The following is a 20889-nucleotide window of genomic DNA, read 5'->3' as shown; positions in this document are numbered from 1 at the left end:
CATTTTATTTAATATAGAAATTAAAAGTTTTAAAATTAAAATTAAATTAGAAACTTGGTCACAGTCAAAACACAAAGAAAAGAGGAAGAGACCTAGATGAATATCTAAAAGCCAAGTAAATGTGGGAGAAATAGTTCAAATGCTGAAATATTCCCAAACACCAAGAATTCACAGAATCCAATTAATATTTGTTCTTTTTTTAAAGATTTTTTTGTATTTATTTGAGAGAGAAAGAGATAGTAAGAGAGAGCAGAAGCCGGGGGAGAGGGAGAAGCAGTCCCCCTGAGCAGGGAGCCAAATGCGGGGCTCTATCACAGTACCCTGGGATCATGACCTGAGCTGAAGGCAGACACTTAACCAACTGAGCCACCCAGGCACCCCTAACAGTTGTTCTAACATCGCCTCAACGGAGTACATTTTAAAGCTCAGTTATAGACATTTTAACAATAGTGTGTCTCACACTGTAGAACTTAACAGGTAGGTAAGTGTGAGACGTAGGAACCTAAATAGGAGGGTTTGATTAATGTACCAGAGTCACAGTGATAGAATATGACAGTCTGGATTTCACCCAGATTTCATCTGACCACAAAGCTCAAGCTTTTAACTAGTGTGCTGTATTATTTGCTTTACAAGTTCACTTAGAGTCTCTTGAGGGAGAGTATTGCCATATTCCAGTGAACACAGGACCTACTATTAAGTAGATATTAAAGAATTTGTTACCTACAATTAAACATCAGAGTATATATTTTTATAAAACATGAAATTTACTTGGACCTAATGATCTCTTTGCATGATCTTTATTTTTAGTAAACCAGTATTTGTCATTGTCCAATGTTGATACAACCCTACTTATAATTGATCTGTATAATTCTTTAAAGTCTGTAACCATGATATGTAAAGTTCAGACATAGTTGTTTGGATAATGCAATGATAACTGACTTTCTCGTAGGAATATTGTTTTATACAGAAATATTAAGGAGCAATTTTTTTATTCACTTTTACAGACTTGTCAAATTGCGCATCTTGGAGTTAAGAGAAAATCATTTGAAAACTCTACCAAAGTAAGTGACTGTGTATTTTGTAAATTTCGAATTGTGACTTTAAGTAGTAGGAAAAAAAGGACTATTTTTATTTTGGCTGTGCTTAGCCATTTTGATTGAGTTAATCTTTCTACAGTTTTTTCCTAGAGCCTAAAAAGCACAGTACACTATAAGATTAATATTAAGTAAGAATATATTGTGCTTTATAAAACTGTGTAATTACAAGTCAATGCGGGCAGAATCCGTTTAGAGTTCTTCTCATAGCAGAACATGCACACCAGGAAGTTACCGCATGGAAACTTATGAAACTGACATTTTTATAGCTGAAAACAATCAGCAGTTTCAAAAGGTTCAATCTAATCATTTGCTAATTCTTCAAGTTAATTTATGGACTGTGATAGGTTTCAATTTTTAAATCAAGAATATGAAAAAACATTTCATAAAAGTGATTAAAATTTTTCTAAAGATCCAAAATGGTTTGTCAGAAATTTTATACATTCTTTCAAACTGTCCCTCTTTACTAGTCTATTTAAAATTTGGTTTATATAAAAGCACAGGATATTTTTATGGGAAAAGTAATCCTCCAAATTGTATGCAATGTTTAGTTTAACAAAATACTTTGTTTCATCCTGCCTTGCCTTATTCATGTCTAATAATAGAATTTTGTCTTGTACAGAAAAAAACATTTTTGAAAGTCAAAAATTATTTAAAATGGGGAATTTTTTACCCAAATAAATCAAAAGGACTTGTATATGTTACAGTTAAATTATTGAAAGTACTATACTGCTATTATTACCCTCCTACAGTATTGCAGAAAGTGATGTACAGTGATTAATTTTCCAACATATAAGCAGGACTTAGAGACCTTTCTACTGCAGGACCAAAACTCAGTTTTTTAAATTCTTTCCCTAAGCTAACTAGACTGAATTTCATTGATTTTTTTAACCAAAATATCAATACAAACCTTAAAATACATTCATATATGATATTATATATGAAAATTCTGTCAATGCAATATTAAAGTTTCAATAATGATATGATAAAACATCTTAATTCTCCCATAAGTGGAAGACAAAGAGAGAACATGAAAAGGAGGAGATGTCTCCAAACCTGGACACCCTGCAATTTTGAGTAGCTTTTCTCTAAGCCAAGCCATTATACAATATAGGTCTAATGGAGGGCACCTCTCCCAGGTTGGGGGCATAAACAATGACGGGAATATGGTTGAGAGTGTTACTTGTTTGGCAGTAATCTTCTGCAAATGCAGCTAGTTGGCAACATTGCCATCCGTAATGCTTTAAATGTCTACATTTAAAATAGAATGGATATATGGCTAAGTAAAAACCAAATCACAGACAGTAAAAGAACAGTTGTCCCCTTCATCTAAATGTATACGTGTAGATCAAAGAGAAAATATGAGTATGTGGAGGAAAATCCTTTCCCGTCTGCTTTCAAATAATAGTTTTGATGTAAGTATAAAATAAATCTGACACAGATTGTCGGGTTTTTAAATATATATATTTCTAAATGGAAATTTTAAATACAAATTAAAATCTGACCATATATTGATAATAAGCACTTAATATGAGGTAGTTCTGTTAACAGTTCATAGTGATGAGTAATGATGCTCATAGTTGGTGCAAGGGCATTCTGTAGGATTTTAAATTGTGGCACACTATCAAACAGAATAAAAATACTAGACTATTAACTATTATATTTATAGTTAATATAATAATATAGTTAATATAATATATATTGTTATATAATATATGGTGATATATTATATATAATATATAGCTATATACTATAATATATATAGTTAATATAATATAATAATTATATTAATTATGTCTGGCATTAAAAAACATTGTAGAGATGTGTAGAAATGACATTGGGTCTCCTTGGCAGACCGTTATGCATGCATAAGTTGTATAGTTATTTTAGTTTTGCATTTAAAAGAATCATTTTCAAAGTTATATCTGAACTAGTATGCTATTTTTTAACTTATAGACAATAATCTAAATAACCAAGGCCATGAATAAAATACAGAGAATATATTTTAGCTTTGCTGTCTATAAAATGAGAATTGCATAAAGTTTTGTCTTGAATAAAAATAAACTTTTCAATATATTAAATATAACACCTTCTAATCACCAATCTAAACCTGTAACTAGGAGAAATGTGAGAGCTTTCTACTATCCTTTATTTTTTTACTCCCAAAGAAAATAAAGGAAAAATGTCGTTTTAGGAACAACAATTTTAGTTGTTTTTTTTTTAATTTTATTTTTTATATAAACATATATTTTTATCCCCAGGAGTACAGGTCTGTGAATCGCCAGGTTTACACATTTCACAGTTTTAGTTTTGTAATGATTACTCCAACAAGAGATAGCTCATGCTTTCCTTAGAGATACAAACAAGATGCTAAGTCTTTATATTGCATCCTCAGTGATTTTCTCTTCTTTTCATTTTGTCTTAAAAGTCAATCTGTGCAAATGTGAAAATGTGTCAGAATTATAATATAACCTACATTAAAATATGTATCCTTTAAATAAACTAATATTTTGACATAACAACATATTTTGATATATGTAGATTCTAGGACAAATTCTTTTTGTTACTACATACAAGTTACTATTATAAACTGTTTCTTTATGATCATTCTTCTAGGTATATGAATGAGTGAGAAAATTAAATTTCTCAGATACACATTTGCCTAAAAATCCCTGAAACAGTAGGTCTTGCTTATGTGTAATAATTGAGGATATTGAACATCTGAAAAATACAAATAAGCAAAAAGAAAACTTCTAGATTTCACGGTATAATTGTCCTCATAGCAGAATTATCTCCTAAATTACATTTTTTGAGGAGAAGCAAAAAAAAATGAGTTTTTCCCATTTTGGAGTTTTTACACAACCTATTTGTCTATCTGGAACTCTCTCACCAAAAATTTTTGCGTGGCTAGACTTTACTTATGATTTATATCTTTCTTCAGATCTTACCTCTTCAGAGTACATTGCATAAGTTTGTCCCTTCTTAGCCTTTATGCCATTCCACTATTCCTTTTGATTTCGTTCATATTATTTATGGTTCTCTGAATTGTTTTGACTCTTTGTTTACTTGGAGATGATCTCCTCAGGAGAACATAAGTTCTGTTATGAAGACTTTTTTTTCTCTGTTTTGCTACTGCTGGATTTCCAGTGCCTAAATCAGTATCTGGTAAATAGTTAATAATAAATAAATAAGAATGCCAATATATTGATTCACAATTAGAAATATCTGTTATATGACCTGGACATTTTGTGTCACTTGATTACTTTTCTCCATTGAAAATTATAAGAAATATCTAATATTTTAATCAGATGAGTCTATCAATAGCTGATAGCTGAGCTTAGGTCTTTAAACCTACACATAATAAACACACACACATACACACGCACACACACATGCTCCCTCTGGTGGTTTTAAGTTACACATAATATCTAAGGCACATCAAGGGAGGAAAATAATTTCAAATTAAGGAAATTAATATTTATAACAACTAAAGAAACTCCAAAAGTAGTGTAACTTATTTCTTTGCTTTTGCTATTAAAATGTTATACATTTAGTCAAGAAACATAATATTCGTAAAGATAAAAATGAAAGGATAGAACAATATATTTAAATGAAATTCAGGAGGTGCCTGGGTAGCTCCGTCAGTTAGACGTCCAACTCCTGGTTTTGGCTCAGGTCATCATCTCAGGGTGTGAGACTGAGTCCTGCGTGGGATTCCATCTCAGCACAGAATCTGCTAGAGAGTCTCTTTCTCTCCATCTCCTTCTGCCCCTCCCTACCATGCAATCTCCCTCTCTCTCTCTATAAATAAATAAATCTCAAGAAAAAAATGAAATGAAATTTAGGAATTATTTAGGAAGTAATCTAACAGCATATAAATAGTGATAATGGTAAGTTTTATTCTTAAATAAAAATGCCCCATATTTGTGAGAATGCCTTAAGGACCCACATACAACATACATATAACTATTCATAAATGGCATTGAAATATATACCTTCTCTGAAATTCTCTAAGACAAAAGATCCCTTGAGTTATAAATCTAAATTAAAACCAGAGCTACATTAAAGCATTATTAAATGAGAGACATTAGATTAGGAAAGTCAAGAAAAGACTAAGGGGTTATTTCAAACTGAGGAGACATTATATAACTAAAAGCAGTAATTCTGAATTGTTTCTTTTGCTATTAAAAAAATTATCGGGACAATCAATCCACTTGCATGGAATCCAAGGATTAGATGGTAGCCAAGTAGCAATGCAAATTTCCTAATTTGGATAGTTGTGTTTTGATTTGGTTGGAGAATGTTCTTGTCTGTAGGAAACAAACACTGAAATATCTGGAAATGATGGGGTACCAGGATTGCAATTTATTCTCAAGTAGTTCAGAAAAATTTTTGGTATGATACTTTGGAACTTAAAATTTTATGATTGTTTTAACATAAAACTTTATTTTAAAAAGCTGTTTTAAGATAGAAACCTTTTCAAATAAAAAGAAACACTATTGCCTTGGAGAAAATGATCAGCGTCATTCTTGAACTACATGTATATATTGAGGACAAGGGGAGAGTTTTATTTATGTACTAAAATGACTCTATAAAAATGAACATTTTAGGGATAAAGCTTCTCCGTATATGGTATTTTCCAACCTGAATGGTAATAAATACTCTATAATTACCAGTCAAATTTGTATTCATTTGCAAATACATGTTTTCAGTTGTCATGTATGTTCATTTTTCTTTTTAATTTAGATTATAGTCAGATTAGAAAAATATAATGTACTTGTCACATTTTCTCTTTTAAAAGGTCTCTTCCTTTGTTATCTATTTTACTGCCAGTTATCACTGTCAGAATAATGAAGAAAAAGTCATAAAATAATATGCTTTCCAACTGGACAGGTGTGACTAAATCATTTTCTATTTTCATTTCAGTATCCTTTTAATGAATTATCTCAATTGGCATTACTGTACAAGTTGTTTCAATGAAATACATCAATAAGTTCCTTAGCACTATTGTAACAAAAAATTCCATTGTCAGGCACAGCTTACAGAATAGCTTTTTGATGTTTCTATTAACTCTATTTTTGTGACTATAATACATAACTGAATAAAATGTATTTTTATCATTATATTACCTTATGCTATTAGGAAAGTGTATCAATTTATAAGGCATGCTGTTTTGTTAAACACATGGTACCATCCCATTCCAGGTGATCTTTATCAAAAGTGACATTATGACAAGCTAACGAACCAAGGGTAACCATATTAGTGACCTCTGGCTTTAGAGAGTTGCATTTAGAACAAGGTATTTTCTTTATTCTTCTCCCCTGTTCTTGTATTTTAAAATAAAATGAAATGAGTAATAATTATGACATTCTATGCTTAGAAGCATTCTATAAATTATGATACATTATAGCAATGCAATTATGAGAGTCCCTTCTAAAATATCAAATACACTTTCCAAGATTTACCAAAGGAAAGGCTGTGAGCTCTCTGTTTTCTGAACTAATCTGTACTTCTATTTAGCCTTATACTCTTGATGTAAATTTAAGATTTAGAATATTATGGTTAGCTAAGGTTATGTCAAGTCCAGTCAAGAGTTAGGGAGAGGGCACAAAGGGCAAATAAAACCATGGAACCAAATCATTTTTTGTGTTTCAGAGTATTTCCATTAACAGCCACTCCAATCCTTAATGAGTAACTTTACCAAAAGATGAAAACTGCCTGGTATAATAGTGAGGTTGAAAGTGGTATGGCTTCAGTTTCATAAGAGCTTGAGGCTTAGTCTCTCACAGAACAATTAGCCTATATGTGGTTCTATTTCACCTGAGAAGAGCCATATGTACTGCAATAGGTATATACTTTATAGTCAGACAAACCTGGGTTTCTGTTCAAGCCCTTGCTGCTTGTTGTTTATGGATTATCTAACTTCTAAGAACTTCAGTGTCATCATTTTTAAAGAATACTCAGTGGTCATTACCTCCATTAAACTGGAAAATATGTTTTGGGTAACAGTTGATGAAATGAGTCTTGTGATCATTTAATACTAGAGACATATTTAAACAAAAGTAGCTATATCATGGCAGTTAGAAAACTTGAGTGTATTTAAAAAATACATAAATTGTATACTTTTTATTTTGTATCATAACAATCTCTTTATTAGAAAGGGAATGGTGTTTTTTTTAATTTACTTTAAACAAATTCTTAAAAATTACGTGGGATGCTAGTATGTCTTTCTTATTTTTCAAGCAGTACTATAATGGATCTCATATAAATGATTTAATAAAGTATATAAATATATAAATATATATAAATATATAAATAAAGTATATATACTTTAATAAAGTATATAAAAACTTTAAATATTTAGTTATTAATTCTTAAAGACTTTTTTCTTTTTAAGATTTCTAAAATTTTAAAAGTGGGTAAATTGAACTCAAATGGTAAAATACACAAGAAAAAAATTAATAAAAACTCTCAAAAAGCACCATGAGGAAAAAATCCACTATTTATGACTTCCTGTACTTATAAATCCATATTTGCAAATTCAAGCCATTTAATATGGATGATTGCTTCTTGATTTATGGATAAATGTAGTGTCTTTCCTAAAGATATGTTCTGAACATCATAGGCCAAGTATTGATCTTGGTTTCAGAATCTTGGGCCAAAAAAATACACAAAGACACAAAAGACCTAGCTAACAGATCTATCCTTATGGTCTCAGATATTACCTCTGTGGTGGTGAATTGTAAATATTTACATGAATTCCAACTCCATATTCTAATAGCCAGATCTCAAGTGGAATTTTCACCAATATCAAAATCCAAATTATCTTTATCTTTCTCTTCCACCCATCACTTGATAGCAGAGCCAAACCAAACCAACCAAAACAAAACAGAAATCCCAGGTTTTTAATTAGATGCTGCCTAATAACAATACCATCCACCTAATTACAGAAATTAGAAAATTCAGTCCTTTTTTTCTTGTTTTACTGTCCCCAGATCCACTGGCCATCAACTTATTTCATCACAAGAACTCTTTCCTTCGTTCTGTCACTGCCTAACTTGAGGTCCTTAGTATTTCTTGCCTTAGCCTCCAATAACTCCTTCTTCCTCTTATCTCCCCCACTGGAATTCATCTCCTGTTGTTAGTGCTTCCTTACTAAAACACACCATGATACATGTCAGTTTAAAAGCTCACATGATTGCTCACAGGTCACAGAAGACAAATATGTCAAGACTTTTCTTGGTTTGGAGTCAACATTTCTAATGTTGTTAACTCTCAACATTACCGTCCCACGGGATCTCTTTGCTACATACAGTATACAATGCACCTTTGTATTTCCAGGCATTTCTTGGAATCTTCCCCTTTTCTGTCTGAAAAATTCCAAATCAAATCATCCCTAATATTCCCATTACTTTCACCATGAAATTAGCCATAGATTCTGCATTTCTGCTTAGAAAATCTGCTAGAGATTTTCCAAGGCAAAGTTTTCACAGAAATTTTGATCTGATTATAGTTTGACTCAAAAACCTTATAATAAGCTTCAATTCTGGGGCCCCTGGGTGGCTCAGTGGGTGAAGCCTCTGCCTTCTGCTCAGGTCATGATCTCAGGGTCCTGGGATTAAGATGCACATCGGGCTGTCTGCTCAGCAGGGAGCCTGCTTCTCCCTCTCTCTCTGCCTGCCTTCTTGGGATCTCTCTCCCTCTGTTAAATAAACAAATAAAATGCTTTAAAAAAAAAAAAATATGCTTCAATTCCATAGCCCAGCTATCAAGTAAGCAATGCTAAGCAATATGCTTTTCTTTCCCAATTACAAATTTTGTAATAGCATACAGTCTCAGCAACAAGGGACATTCAAATGGTACCAGTGAATTGATCTTCGCTATGGCCCTTTTACAGTATTCTAGTAAGTTCAGAACAAAACTGAACTTTGGGAAATAGATTTTACTCCAGCCTTTGAAAAGATTTCCTTGCCCCCCGCGTTTTGATTTTTTCATCTAACGTGGATCCTTGACGAGTAAATAACAAACCATAGTTGGCTCAGTAAGACCAATAAGACAGATGAAATGTATCTAACTCTTTATAGATTTTTTTGCTTTCTTTATGTTTCCACTCTCCTACTCAAGTCAGGGTTAATTCAGGTCTTTCAGTATGCAAAATAGATCCTTAAAAAGCTTGATTTTCTGCTGAACAGACACAAGAGAAATATTTCTGAGTTGGTATGTCTTCCACAGTTTCTATGACATTTAAGTTCAGTGCCTGAGCAATATTAAAAATAAAAATTCAGGGGCGCCTGGGTGGCTCAGTGGTTTAAGCCGCTGCCTTCGGCTCAGGTCATGATCTCAGGGTCCTGGGATCGAGTCCCACATCAGGCTCTCTGCTCAGCGGGGAGCCTGCTTTCGTCTCTCTCTCTCTCTCTCTCTGCCTGCCTCTCTACCTACTTGTGATCTCTGTCTGTCAAATAAATAAATAAAATCTTTAAAAAATAAAATAAAATAAAATAAAAATTCACATAAGATATTAACTTCATGACATTAACTTCCTTGAATGTGTGTTTTATATTTTCTTTAGTAATATAAGATTTTAGTTGTCCTTTTATGGCTTTTAATAATTATTATTTCTTCTTTCCCAAACTTAGTATTCCATTGTATTTAGTTTTATATTACTTATCCTCAAAAAAATCCCAAAACTTTACCTAACAGAATTGTATTTATATTCATTTTTTCTTTATATTTAAACTTTATTCAATATGTTAAAAAGACTTCTGTTAACATTTACCACACAATTAATAAACTTAAAAGGTATAAAATAAATGCCCTATAATTTTATAAGGAAGATTAGAAATAAAATAAATCAGATTAAAATGATAAAACTCTTACTTACCAAGCATTAGTATTCAGATTTATATTTGTTCTAAAAAAATAGGATAGAAAATATTATGCTATATGAGTTAAAAGGTAAGAATAATACATTTGGGGGGCACCTAGGTGGCTGAGTTGGCTGAGGTCTGACTCTTGGTTTCTGATCAGTTCATGATCTCTTGGGTCCTGAGATCAAGCATTGCATGGAGCTTTGAGCTTAATGGAGAGTCTGCTTGAAAGTTCTCTCCCTCTGTCCCTCTCCCCACTCATGTGCATGTGCTTTCTCTTAAAATAAATTTTTAGGGGCACCTGGGTGGCTCAGTGGGTTAAAGCCTCTGCCTTCAGCTCCGGTCGTGATCCCAGAGTGCTGGGATTGAGCCCCACATGGGGCTCTCTGCTCAGCGGGGAGCCTGCTTCCCTTCCTTTCTCTCTGCTTGCCTCTCTGCCTACTTGTGATCTCTATCTGTTGAATAAATAAATAAAAATCTTTTTAAAATAAATAAATAAATTTTTAAAAAAGAATACATTTTCCACTAAGAAATGTTCAGTAGCAGTTTAGATAAATGAATGAATTTATGTGTTTTAATTATGTTAAAATGGTATGAAGGGTATTGATTCTTCTGTTTACAATGAAACATTTCTAAATTAAACAAATTTCTAAAAGGGAAAACTTTGATTGAATGTATCCTGAAATTTTCAGAAGCAAAAGAAAAGGCATTTCTTACCCTAAATAGAATCATAAAAAACATCTCTTTAATTATTATATCCAACTAAGTGGATATGCATTTTAAAATATATACTTTATTTTTATGAAAGAAAGATCTCATACCTGAAGGCTCTATTTAGAGGAGAACATAAAATTTAAAACCCTTGGCTTTCCATTATTTGCACAGTAACATGCAAACCACTCAATATAGCATTCAAGACCCTTTGCAGTCTGACCCCTACCTTCCCTCCAAACACTCCCTGCTTAAGTCTCTAAATACGACTTGCAGATTTGTGCTTCTGCACATTTACTGGTATGTTCTCACTTTATATAATGAACAGTCAGTTTAAAAATCTTCTTAATTAAATATGCATGTATCTAATATGTGTCAGACACTATTGTAGGTGCTAGAGGATATGACAATGAGTAATAGAGAAAATGAACAATAGATTCTCTATTCTTCAATACTTTCAAGTCTGATGGAGGGAGACAATAAACACAAGTAAGAAATAAGATAAGTAACTGCTTTAAAGAAAATGGGATGTTTTTATAGAAAGTGTTTGGGCTTAGGGGGTTTATATTTAATTGGTGGATTGTTGCTTTTGGGTTTTTGTTTTGTTTGTTTATTGGTTAGGCTGGTCGGGAAAGACCTTTGTAAAAAAAAGGTGCCTTTTTTTTCTTAAATTTGAATAATGAAAATGATTCAAGTTCTAAAGGAAAAGTAAAAACAAACCAAACCAGTAGGCATAAAAGCACTAGTGATGGGAGTAAGCCCAATGTATCTTGAGTATAAAAACGCCAATGTAGCTGGAACATAGTGAGCATGGAGTGAAGGGTATGAGATGAGATTAGAGTCAGGTGGAGCAAAATTATAAAGTGCCTTATGGGTCATGTTTGAACATTAGGATTATAGAGGCACCTGGGTGGCTCAATGGGTTAAAGCCTCTGCCTTTGGCTCAGGTCATGATCCCAGGGTCCTGGGATAGAGTCCCACAACAGGCTCTCTGCTCAGCAGGGAGCCTGCTTCCCCCCCCCCGCTCTCTCTCTGCCTGCCTCTCTGCCTATTTGTGATCTCTGTCTGTCAAATAAATAAATAAAATCTTTAAAAAAAAAAAGAAAATTATGATTATATTCTAATTGAAATAGAAAGCCATTTGAGGATTTGAGCAAGAGAGAAGTGTGATTTGATTGAAGCTTTACAAAGATTATACTTTACAAAGTATGGCAGTTCTGCAGAGAAGGGGTTTTAGGTGGACAAAATGAAAGAAGGACACCAATTAAGAAATGATTACAATAGGAAAGATAAAAAATAATGATGGCTTTGTCTAGAATTATATCTGTAAAAAATGGTGAATGGTCAAATTTGAGAGCCATTTGGAGAAAAGAGCCTTACTGATGGAAAGAATTTGTGGTCAGAGCAAAAAATAGGAATGAAGAAAAATTCCCAAAGATTGGGTTTGACTAACAGGATGGATAGTGGCAAAATTTTCTCATACAGAGAAAATTCAAAAAGGAGCAGATAAAGGGAATCAGAAATTGGATATTGGTAGTGGGAAGTTTGAGATGCCTATTAGACAATCAAGTGTAGGCATTTGGGTACATAAATCATATGCTCGGGAAGACAGAGATGCAATTATAAGAGTTTTCATTGCATGAGAATATTTAAAATTCAGACACTGGTTGAAGTAATCAAGGGAGAGAATATAGAAAAGAGAGGAGAACACAGAACTGATCTAGAACACTTTAACATTTATAGTTTAAGCATGGAAAATGACCCTACAAAAGAACCTCAGAATGAACAACCAGAGAGTTAAGAAGGAAACAAATGCGAGAAGTACACAGATGTCTAAAAGAGGAAGAGAGGAGTCAATTGCATCACCACTTAGAAGTCAAGTAAAATTGGAATAGAAAACTAAGCATTGGCATTAGCGAGATATAGATCATTGATAAGAGCTATTTCAGTAATGCATTATGTGAAGCCTCATTGGAGTAGTTTAGGAGAGAATAGGGATTAACAAAAAGAGATGACAAGTACAGACAATTCCTTCAAGGAGTTTAGTTGCAGAATGGAACAGTAAAAAGCCAGCAGTAACTGGATTGAGATATGGTGTCATGGAAAGGATTTTTAAGATGGGTAATGTCAAAGCAGATTTGCAAGCTGATGGGAAGGATCTAGTAAAAAGAGAAAACAAAGGTGCAGGAGAGAAGAGAAACGATTGTAAGACCAAATGCTTGAGGAGGTGAGGGAATGGGATGGAGAGCACAAGTGAGTGATGTAGCTACAGAAGCAAAAATCCTTCTATTGTGGAAACATAAAGGTCCTAAAGAAAATGGATATAAACATAGATTGCTGGCTTGGGAAAAGAAAAAAAGAACATTCTCAACTAACTGCTTTGATTTTCTCTATGAAATATGAAGAAAAGCTATCACCTGAGAGTGAATAGGAAATGTTGGAGATTTGAGGGGATGCGAGAAAGTGTGAAAAGGTAGTTGGCTTATAGAATGGGAAAGCAAATATACAAGGGTGATGTCATAGAATCATCTGGCAGTGTTGACTGTCCATTTGAAATTTAAAGTTATATATTTGAAGGAAATCCATTCAGCAAAGTTGAGCAGTCTTCTTCAGAAAGTCAGATACTTTGCTGCAGGCACAGCAGGAAACAGCTGACTGGGTTTTGCCAGGTACTCCCAGTGGAGGAGGAGAGGAGCAAGGGAACTCACGGCTGATGATAGGAGAGTGTCGAGGATCAGGGACTATAGAATCTCAGAGAAAGAATAGAGGTGGACGAGGATGTGAAACAGAAAGGAATGTTTATTTGTTCTTCTCTTTTTTCAAATACAATCAAAATTAATCTTTAAAATACAATCCGAGGAGCACCTGTGTGGCTTAGTCATTAATGTGTGCCTTAGGCTCTGGTCATGATCCCAGGGTCCTGGGATTGAGCCTTACATCCAGCTCCCTGCTCTGCAGGAAACTGCTTCTCCCTCTCCCACTTTCTCTGCTGTGTTCCCTCTCTTGCTGTGTCTCTCTGTCAAAGAAATCAATAAAATCTTTTAAAAAGTAATAAAAATCCTCTGCCACTTTTTCTAGCAAGTATCTTTGAACACTTAGAGCACAAGTAGTTATTCCTTTCTCTTTGCTACCATAGCATTGTGTACATTCCTCTATAATAGCCTTTATCACATTATATTGCACTTGTCTAAGAAAGGAGTGCTTCAGTGCCTAGAATGGTTCCAAGCACTTGGTGGGCACCTGGCAAATACCTGATTGGTTATAAGGACCAGAAATGAATAGAAACTTAACGTCTGCAGTGTTTTTTTATTAAGTAATCTGCACATTGTGGCTGGCTCTTGATTATTGAAAACAATTCACACATAATGCGCACTATTTTTCTTTTTTCTCATTCTGCTTACGTACCCTTTCATCATTCCACTCATCCTTAGCCTTGAAAAGAGTGCGTTACAGATGTCAAATTGGTATTGCTATTTTTTTGTTTCTTTAAAAAATGATGGCAATTTAAAGACATGGCTTAAACTGACACTATTGGTTATACAAGGACTTTATTTTCTTGAGTTAGTGTAATACATTATTTATTTCTACTGAAAAAATAAATATCAACTCTGGGGGGCACCTGGGAGGCTCAGTACATTAAGGGACTGCCATCAGCTCAGGTCATGATCCCAGAGGCCCAGGATCCAGTCCCACATCAGGTTTCCCACTCAGAAGAGCCTGCTGCTCCCTCTGACCCTCCTTCTTCTTGTGCTCTTTCTCTCTCTCACTCTCTCTCCCAAATAAATAAACTTTTAAAAAAAAGGAAGAAAAAGAAATATCAACTCTGAGTATGTTCTTTGATTATATTTCCTTATAAGAAAATTTATTATAACACTTTTTTATGGAATGAATTTCCATAGCATTATGTAAAATGAAAATGTATTCTAAAGAAAGAAATAATGAAGGCACAGAGTATTGTGAGGCAATATGGCCTCTTGTAGATTGCCAAATGTTATTGCCAGGGAAGCAAACCATTTAAAACACTTCGTATCTGAATATCTAAATGCAATGATAATTTGCGATAGACACATTTTACCAAAGTTTCTGTGACCTACTAAATGCATTGTTTACAAAATCTTTAAATCATGCACATTACCCAAATGCAACTACTGCACATCCCCTTGAAGAGAGCTGATATCATGAAAAATAAAAACAAAACAAAAAGACCACTAATAGATGAAACACAGTGTGTTCCATTGCTGTGTTGAAGGAACCATTATTTGGTGGTTCGTGATCTATCTGAAATTGTAAAATAAGCCATGTTTTTATGGAATTGTCTTCTACTTGAATTATTAAGAAGTTACTGCCTATGTTCTCCTCTAGGATTCTGATGGATTCCTGCCTCACGTTGAGGTCTTTTATCCATTTCGAGTTTATCTTTGTGTATGATGTAAGAGAATGGTCAAGTTTCATTCTTCTACACATAGCTGTCCAATTTTCCCAGCACTATTTATTGAAGAGACTGTCCTTTTTCCACTATATATATTTTTTTCCTGCTTTGTTGAAGATTATTTGAACATAGAGTTGTGGGTCCATATCTGGACTCTCTACTCTGTTCCATTGGTCTATGTGTCTCTTTTTGTGCCAGTACCATGCTGTCTTGGTGATCACAACTTTGGAGTAAAGCTTGAAATCAGGCAACATGATGCCCCCAGTTTTGTTTTTCTTTTTCAACATTTCCTTATCAATTCGGGGTCTCTTCTGATTCCATACAAATTTTAGGATTGTTTGCTCCAGCTCTTTGAAAAATGCCGATGGAATTTTGATCAGAATGGCATTGAAAGTATAGATTGCTCTAGGCAGTATAGACATTTTAACAATGTTTATTCTTCTGATCCATGAGCATGGAACTACCAACTTTTTTTTTCTTTTAGATATAATTCCTGATAGAAAATTTTGCATTTAAAATAAGTATTTGAATTGTCATAAGAAGTACGCTGAAATCTAAGATGAAGGCAGAACTAAAACTTGGCAAACTGGGATAAAGTAGATAAGAAATATAAACTCAGTTGATTTGAGCAGTGGATAGCTATTACTATTTACAGTAACAATGAAAAACCTGGAATTCTTGCTTCAGTTGTAATTCAGTAATTTACATAATATTTTGTATATTCTTTATTAAATATAATGATTAACATTCCATATTGGTTCATAAGTCAAGTTTACTTCTTTATAAAACCTAGCAGACATTCCATTTATCTTTCCTTGGAAAGATGATACAAAATCCCAATAAATAAATTGATTATGTTTGCTATCCCTATTCCACCAGCAAAATAAATTTTAAATGAGTAAATCAACATAGTTTTGTTTTAACTCTAGCCTGTTTATAAGTTGAGACCTTGGATATAATTGTAACAAGGATAATCAACTTCCCTAAGTTTCTTCAACTGGTTTGTTTCTTTTTTCCATCTGTATTTTAAAATAGAAATACATACTGACTTTTTAATCTGTAATTACCAGACAAGGAAGATGAAATAGGAATATGAATTTTTTGATATATCATAAACTATTTTTTAACCATCATTTTTGGGATGACCTGATACAGTGGGAATCCAGAAATCTTTGGTAAATTCACAAAGAATAAAGTTATTTCTTTGCAAGTATGCATTAAAAAATAATTAATACAGGGTGTCTGGGTGGCTCAGTTGGTTAAGCATCAGCTTTTGGCTCAGGTCATGATCCTGGGGTCCTCGGATCAAGCCCGTATCAGGCTCCCTGCTCAGTGGGGAATCTGCTTTTCCCTCTCCCTTTGCCCCTCCTCCCCACTCAGGCTTTTTCTCTTTAATAAAAATAAAATATTTTTTAAAAAATTACTGTTTTGAAAAACAAATAGCTGTTAGATGAGCTATTCCAACAGTTATAATAGTAAAATCAAAAATCTTTTAAAATCAAATGTAAATTTCCAAAATATACCCGTATTTAAAAAAACCAGAAGTTCTCTTGATGATATATTTTTTTAGGTTTACAAAATCAAATCTGGGTTCTTTTCCTTAACTCACCCTCAGGCGCAGGAAAAACACCATGGCCAAGTGGAGGAGACTTGGACTTCAAAGTGGGCAAACATGAATTCAAATCTCTTTCATGACTTAGTATGTGTGTCCATTAGAGCGAATGATTTACCCTCCTTAAACTTCAGTTTACTTTATGTATCATGTACTTAGACATTATAGATAATGTAATATGTATACTATAACCAATAGTGTTTGCACATAGTTGATGCACACTAAATGAAAGTGCTTCTTAGGCTTCAGAAGAAAGGAACGGAAATGAAGCCAAGAGAAACTTCTCACAGGGAATCAAATATCACAGTATTCTTTGCTCAAGATAAAAAGAAATTCAGAGCGAAGGGAGCCATACCCATGTAAGCTACACCAGTATTACCATGCCGGATCATTCCTGGTGTTCTCTTTTCTCTTTTCCCTTTCATCCTCTGACAGGGCTTCTGGATTCTAAGTTTACCTATTCAGCTCCTGCTTGGTCTGTTGTACCTCCCAGTGGTAGCCACATAGCAGGAGCCAGGTAATGACTGCTCAGGAAGCCAAAGCACTGATAATAGAATCACCCCCTCTGGCCCACTAACCTCAAGTCATAAGGTATTTCTGCTAAATTGCTATGGCACAAGTGTCCATTTTGCATTTCCTGAGTTATCTGACCTCTTGTTCTTTGGGAACTCTTCTCTGAATCCTTATATTTATTGTAGTAACCTCTTCAGTATGGTTCACTTCCTGGTATGGAGTTGAACAACTGATCAGTAATTGTTAAATAAACGAGGAAACAAATGTCATTTGTTTTCACAGAACACATATTTTAACCTGGAACCAGAAGTCCTAGTGATACACCTACAACATAATACAACCAGAGACTATCTGTCAGTGTTCCCCTATACTCCACACTCCAAATCAGACAGCATGTGTCTCATAGTCTCATACTGACACCTGCAAACTCACCCAGATCAAAAAGTAATCAACCAACTCCTTGAGTAGATCTATGGGTCAATAATGTGACTGAGGAAAGATGTGTTTATTTGTAGAAATAATGTTTGAAATTTTTCAAATTATTGTTTTTGTTTCACTTGGTGGATAATGAGGATCTGTGGACTTACGTACTGCTAATATTGGTACATGTTGTGATATTTTTAAGGTTAAATATTCAGCTCTCTTTGTGATTTCTGTGCTTAAGTGATAGTAAATATAATAGCATGTTTTATGTCAGGTTTAAGATCTATCATGTTTTCAAACTTTTTTTGTCCTAAAAATACAATGTAATTACTTGAATACTCATGAAAATCATATAGAAATAAATTCAAAATCTTCATTTAGAATTATATTTGGCTAATTTAGAAAAGTTGTTCTTAGAATGCTGTGGCACATGAAAACCCCATCAACATTTCACAAGCATGCCAAATGCAGTTAACATATAAATGTTATTTTTGCCTTGGTCAAATGTTCTTATAATTATGGCAGTGAATGTCAGGCAGAATATTGTCCTGACTGGGGACTCTGACAGTGGGTGGAATGGGGTATAAGTTCTGTCAATAAGAGGACAGACATATAGTCAGTCAAGCCAGTACCAAAAGAAGATGGTACGCCTGCTGAAACAAGTGATAATTTTTCTTCTGAATATATTCTAATTCAAGTAAAAGCAATAAAATCTTATTCAAAAAGAGAAAAATGCATAAGGATGAATAAGGAATAATATTATGGATGCTTTCATAAACATAGTGTGATATTGTTACACTCTTATAGTTATTGCTTTGAATTATTCCTGACTTGTTTAATGTTTCCATGAATCTTTTAATATGTTCAGAGCATGCCACCATAGCTTATAGTGTGAGAAAACCTATAGAGAATACAAAGAGAAAACACAAACTTCTGCATAACATAATCCATTTAAATTTATGAAAATTTAAGAAGTGGTTCTGTATGTTTGACTTAAGAATCCAATTCTTAAAAAAAAAAAAAAAGAATCCAATTCTTTTCTACTGCAACTATTGCTTGGTGAGTCTTCCTATTAGGCAATTTCAATAAATGATCACTGGTAGTAAGGAAGACATTTAACAAAAATCCCTTTTCCTGATTGTGTGACACAGAAAAAAATAGTTATTAAAATGATAATCCTGCTCCACTATAGCTTTGAAGATAACTTACTATTATTTTTTATAGGGAGACTATAATTTTTTTAGTGTACCCACAAAACTCAGTTTAGTTGAATTTCTATGTTGACATCCAACAAAGAACCCCTTTACACAGAAATGAGAAAAGTTAAACTTAGATTGTATCTGTATTCCAATCAAGTGCTCAATAGAAAATGGCACTAACAATCAAGGGCTAACTTTATAAAGATCTGGAAAGGATGAAGTTTAAGGAAGTGGTTTTTTGCAGCTATAAAGTGACTTTAAACCCTAGGAAACTGATCAGGAAATAAAAGTCACTATTCACAAGAAAAATAAGTTCCACTGTTTCCCCCTCCCCAAAAAGATTTGCTGGGTCAACCCAAACCCAAATCCACTGCTTCATATACAACCCATAATATTGCATGTTTCTGCTGAGAGTGGCTCAGTTTGTAACATCTATGTATATGAGAATTACATGAGTAAATGTATCAGAATTGATTTTTGATCATTTCCAACAATTAGATACAGACAAATTTAAGTACTTTTTAATTTGCAGACAACAAATCCATTGTGATTCTTGCATTATCCAGATTACAGTTTATCCTTTAGCTTTTCTAACATATTATACTAATATTACATACCTATATAGTAGATTTACTATATATATGTTATAAAACTATCATTATTATATTAATTACAATCCCCAAATCCAATATTCTATTAAGTGACAGCTAATCTGAATATTCTGTCTTCTCTTTTCATTTAGTACAAGTTTTTTTTATAAGTTGAGCCAGGAATTTTTCTTCCTTTTTATTTTTCTGTGGTGGTAGTTAAGGTTAACGAATTCTTATATTAAGTCTCTTTCTTTTGACAAGGTAAATTAATCACTTTTGGAGAAGCATTTCTTAGTTAAATTATAAAAACTTAAATGTTGTCAGTGTTTCTCTAAATGTAATGATTTTGTTAAGAGCTAGCAAAGTTGGGAAAGGAATGAGGGCTCCAAAACAGCACAGAAAGATTTTTTAAACTGACAAATACAATGCATTAATTTTGACCCATTTTTAAATCAACAAAAAACTTTCCTAGAGAATTAGATTTTAATAAGATGTGTTAATATTTGAAGAAACTATTCATCTTCTTTTATTAATAAATTAAATTGAGCTAAATGATGTGAGTAAACATTTATACTGAATGTGTTTATTTCATAGTCATAAGCTATAGTCAATTTACAAGCTCAATTCTCTTTTTTCCAATGTTTCCCACAGTTCACAAAATTTAATTCACCATTCTATTTCTCTGTTATTTTTCTTTCTTCATGCAGACATTGATTCTCTGATAAGAGGTTTTTTAGATTGTTTCGTTGCTGCTGTTGTTTTTAATTTGAGAAGGTTCATTGAACGAAATATATATTCTTTGTTAGATTCTGTTTTGCTAAATGGTTGGCTGTCATTGTATTTTTTTGGTTTGGATCATTTTTTCCATATTACCCAGAGAACCTCTTGCTATCCAAAGAATCCATGGCCTTCTAGCTGACCTATTTAAAATCTTATAGCTATTCTCCCTCTAAATATTATTAAGAAGCAATACTGCTGGACAATTTATAGTTGTTACTTAAAACTGATTTTCTGGGGGTGCCTGGGTGGCTCACTGGGTTAAAGCCTCTGCCTTCGGCTCAGGTCATGATCTCAGAGTCCTGGGATCTAGCCCCACATAGGGTTCTCTGCACAGCAGGGAGCCTGCTTCCTCCTCTCTCTCTGCCTGCCTCTCTGCCTACTTGTAATCTCTGTCTGTCAAATGAATAAATAAAATCTTTAAAAAAAAATTTAAAAAAAACTGATTTTCTGCCTATGAATTCCTCAGGAGCAGTAGTAATAATCACGGCCAACATTTCTCAGGGTTTTATACCTGTCAGGCACTGTACAAAAGTGTTTTATATTATTGATACATTTAATCCAAATAGTATGAACAGTAATATAGATACCATTATCAGTTTGCATTTTATAGATGAGGAAAATAAAACTAAAGGAGGTTGAACAATTTGTCCAATATTGTATAACTCTTAAAG

The 20889-nt window shown here is 33.2% G+C and overlaps 1 protein-coding gene across 6 annotated transcripts in view; it reads left to right on the top strand.

Annotated features, from left to right (window-relative positions):
- LRRC7 (leucine rich repeat containing 7) overlaps positions 1 to 20889 on the top strand; it is a 575277-nt gene that overhangs the window by 304182 nt on the left and 250206 nt on the right. For all 6 annotated transcript variants that reach the window (XM_047725077.1, XM_047725083.1, XM_047725078.1 and 3 more), the window contains exon 7: positions 1005 to 1061. In XM_047725077.1, coding sequence (XP_047581033.1) covers positions 1005 to 1061 — 57 coding nt within the window. The remainder of the gene's footprint in view (positions 1 to 1004; positions 1062 to 20889) is intronic.

This window comes from Lutra lutra, chromosome 4 (assembly GCF_902655055.1).
Source record: "Lutra lutra chromosome 4, mLutLut1.2, whole genome shotgun sequence".
NCBI classification, from domain to species: domain Eukaryota; kingdom Metazoa; phylum Chordata; class Mammalia; order Carnivora; family Mustelidae; genus Lutra; species Lutra lutra.
Note: the sequence above shows the minus strand (reverse complement) of the source record. Positions and strands in the feature narration are given on the sequence as shown.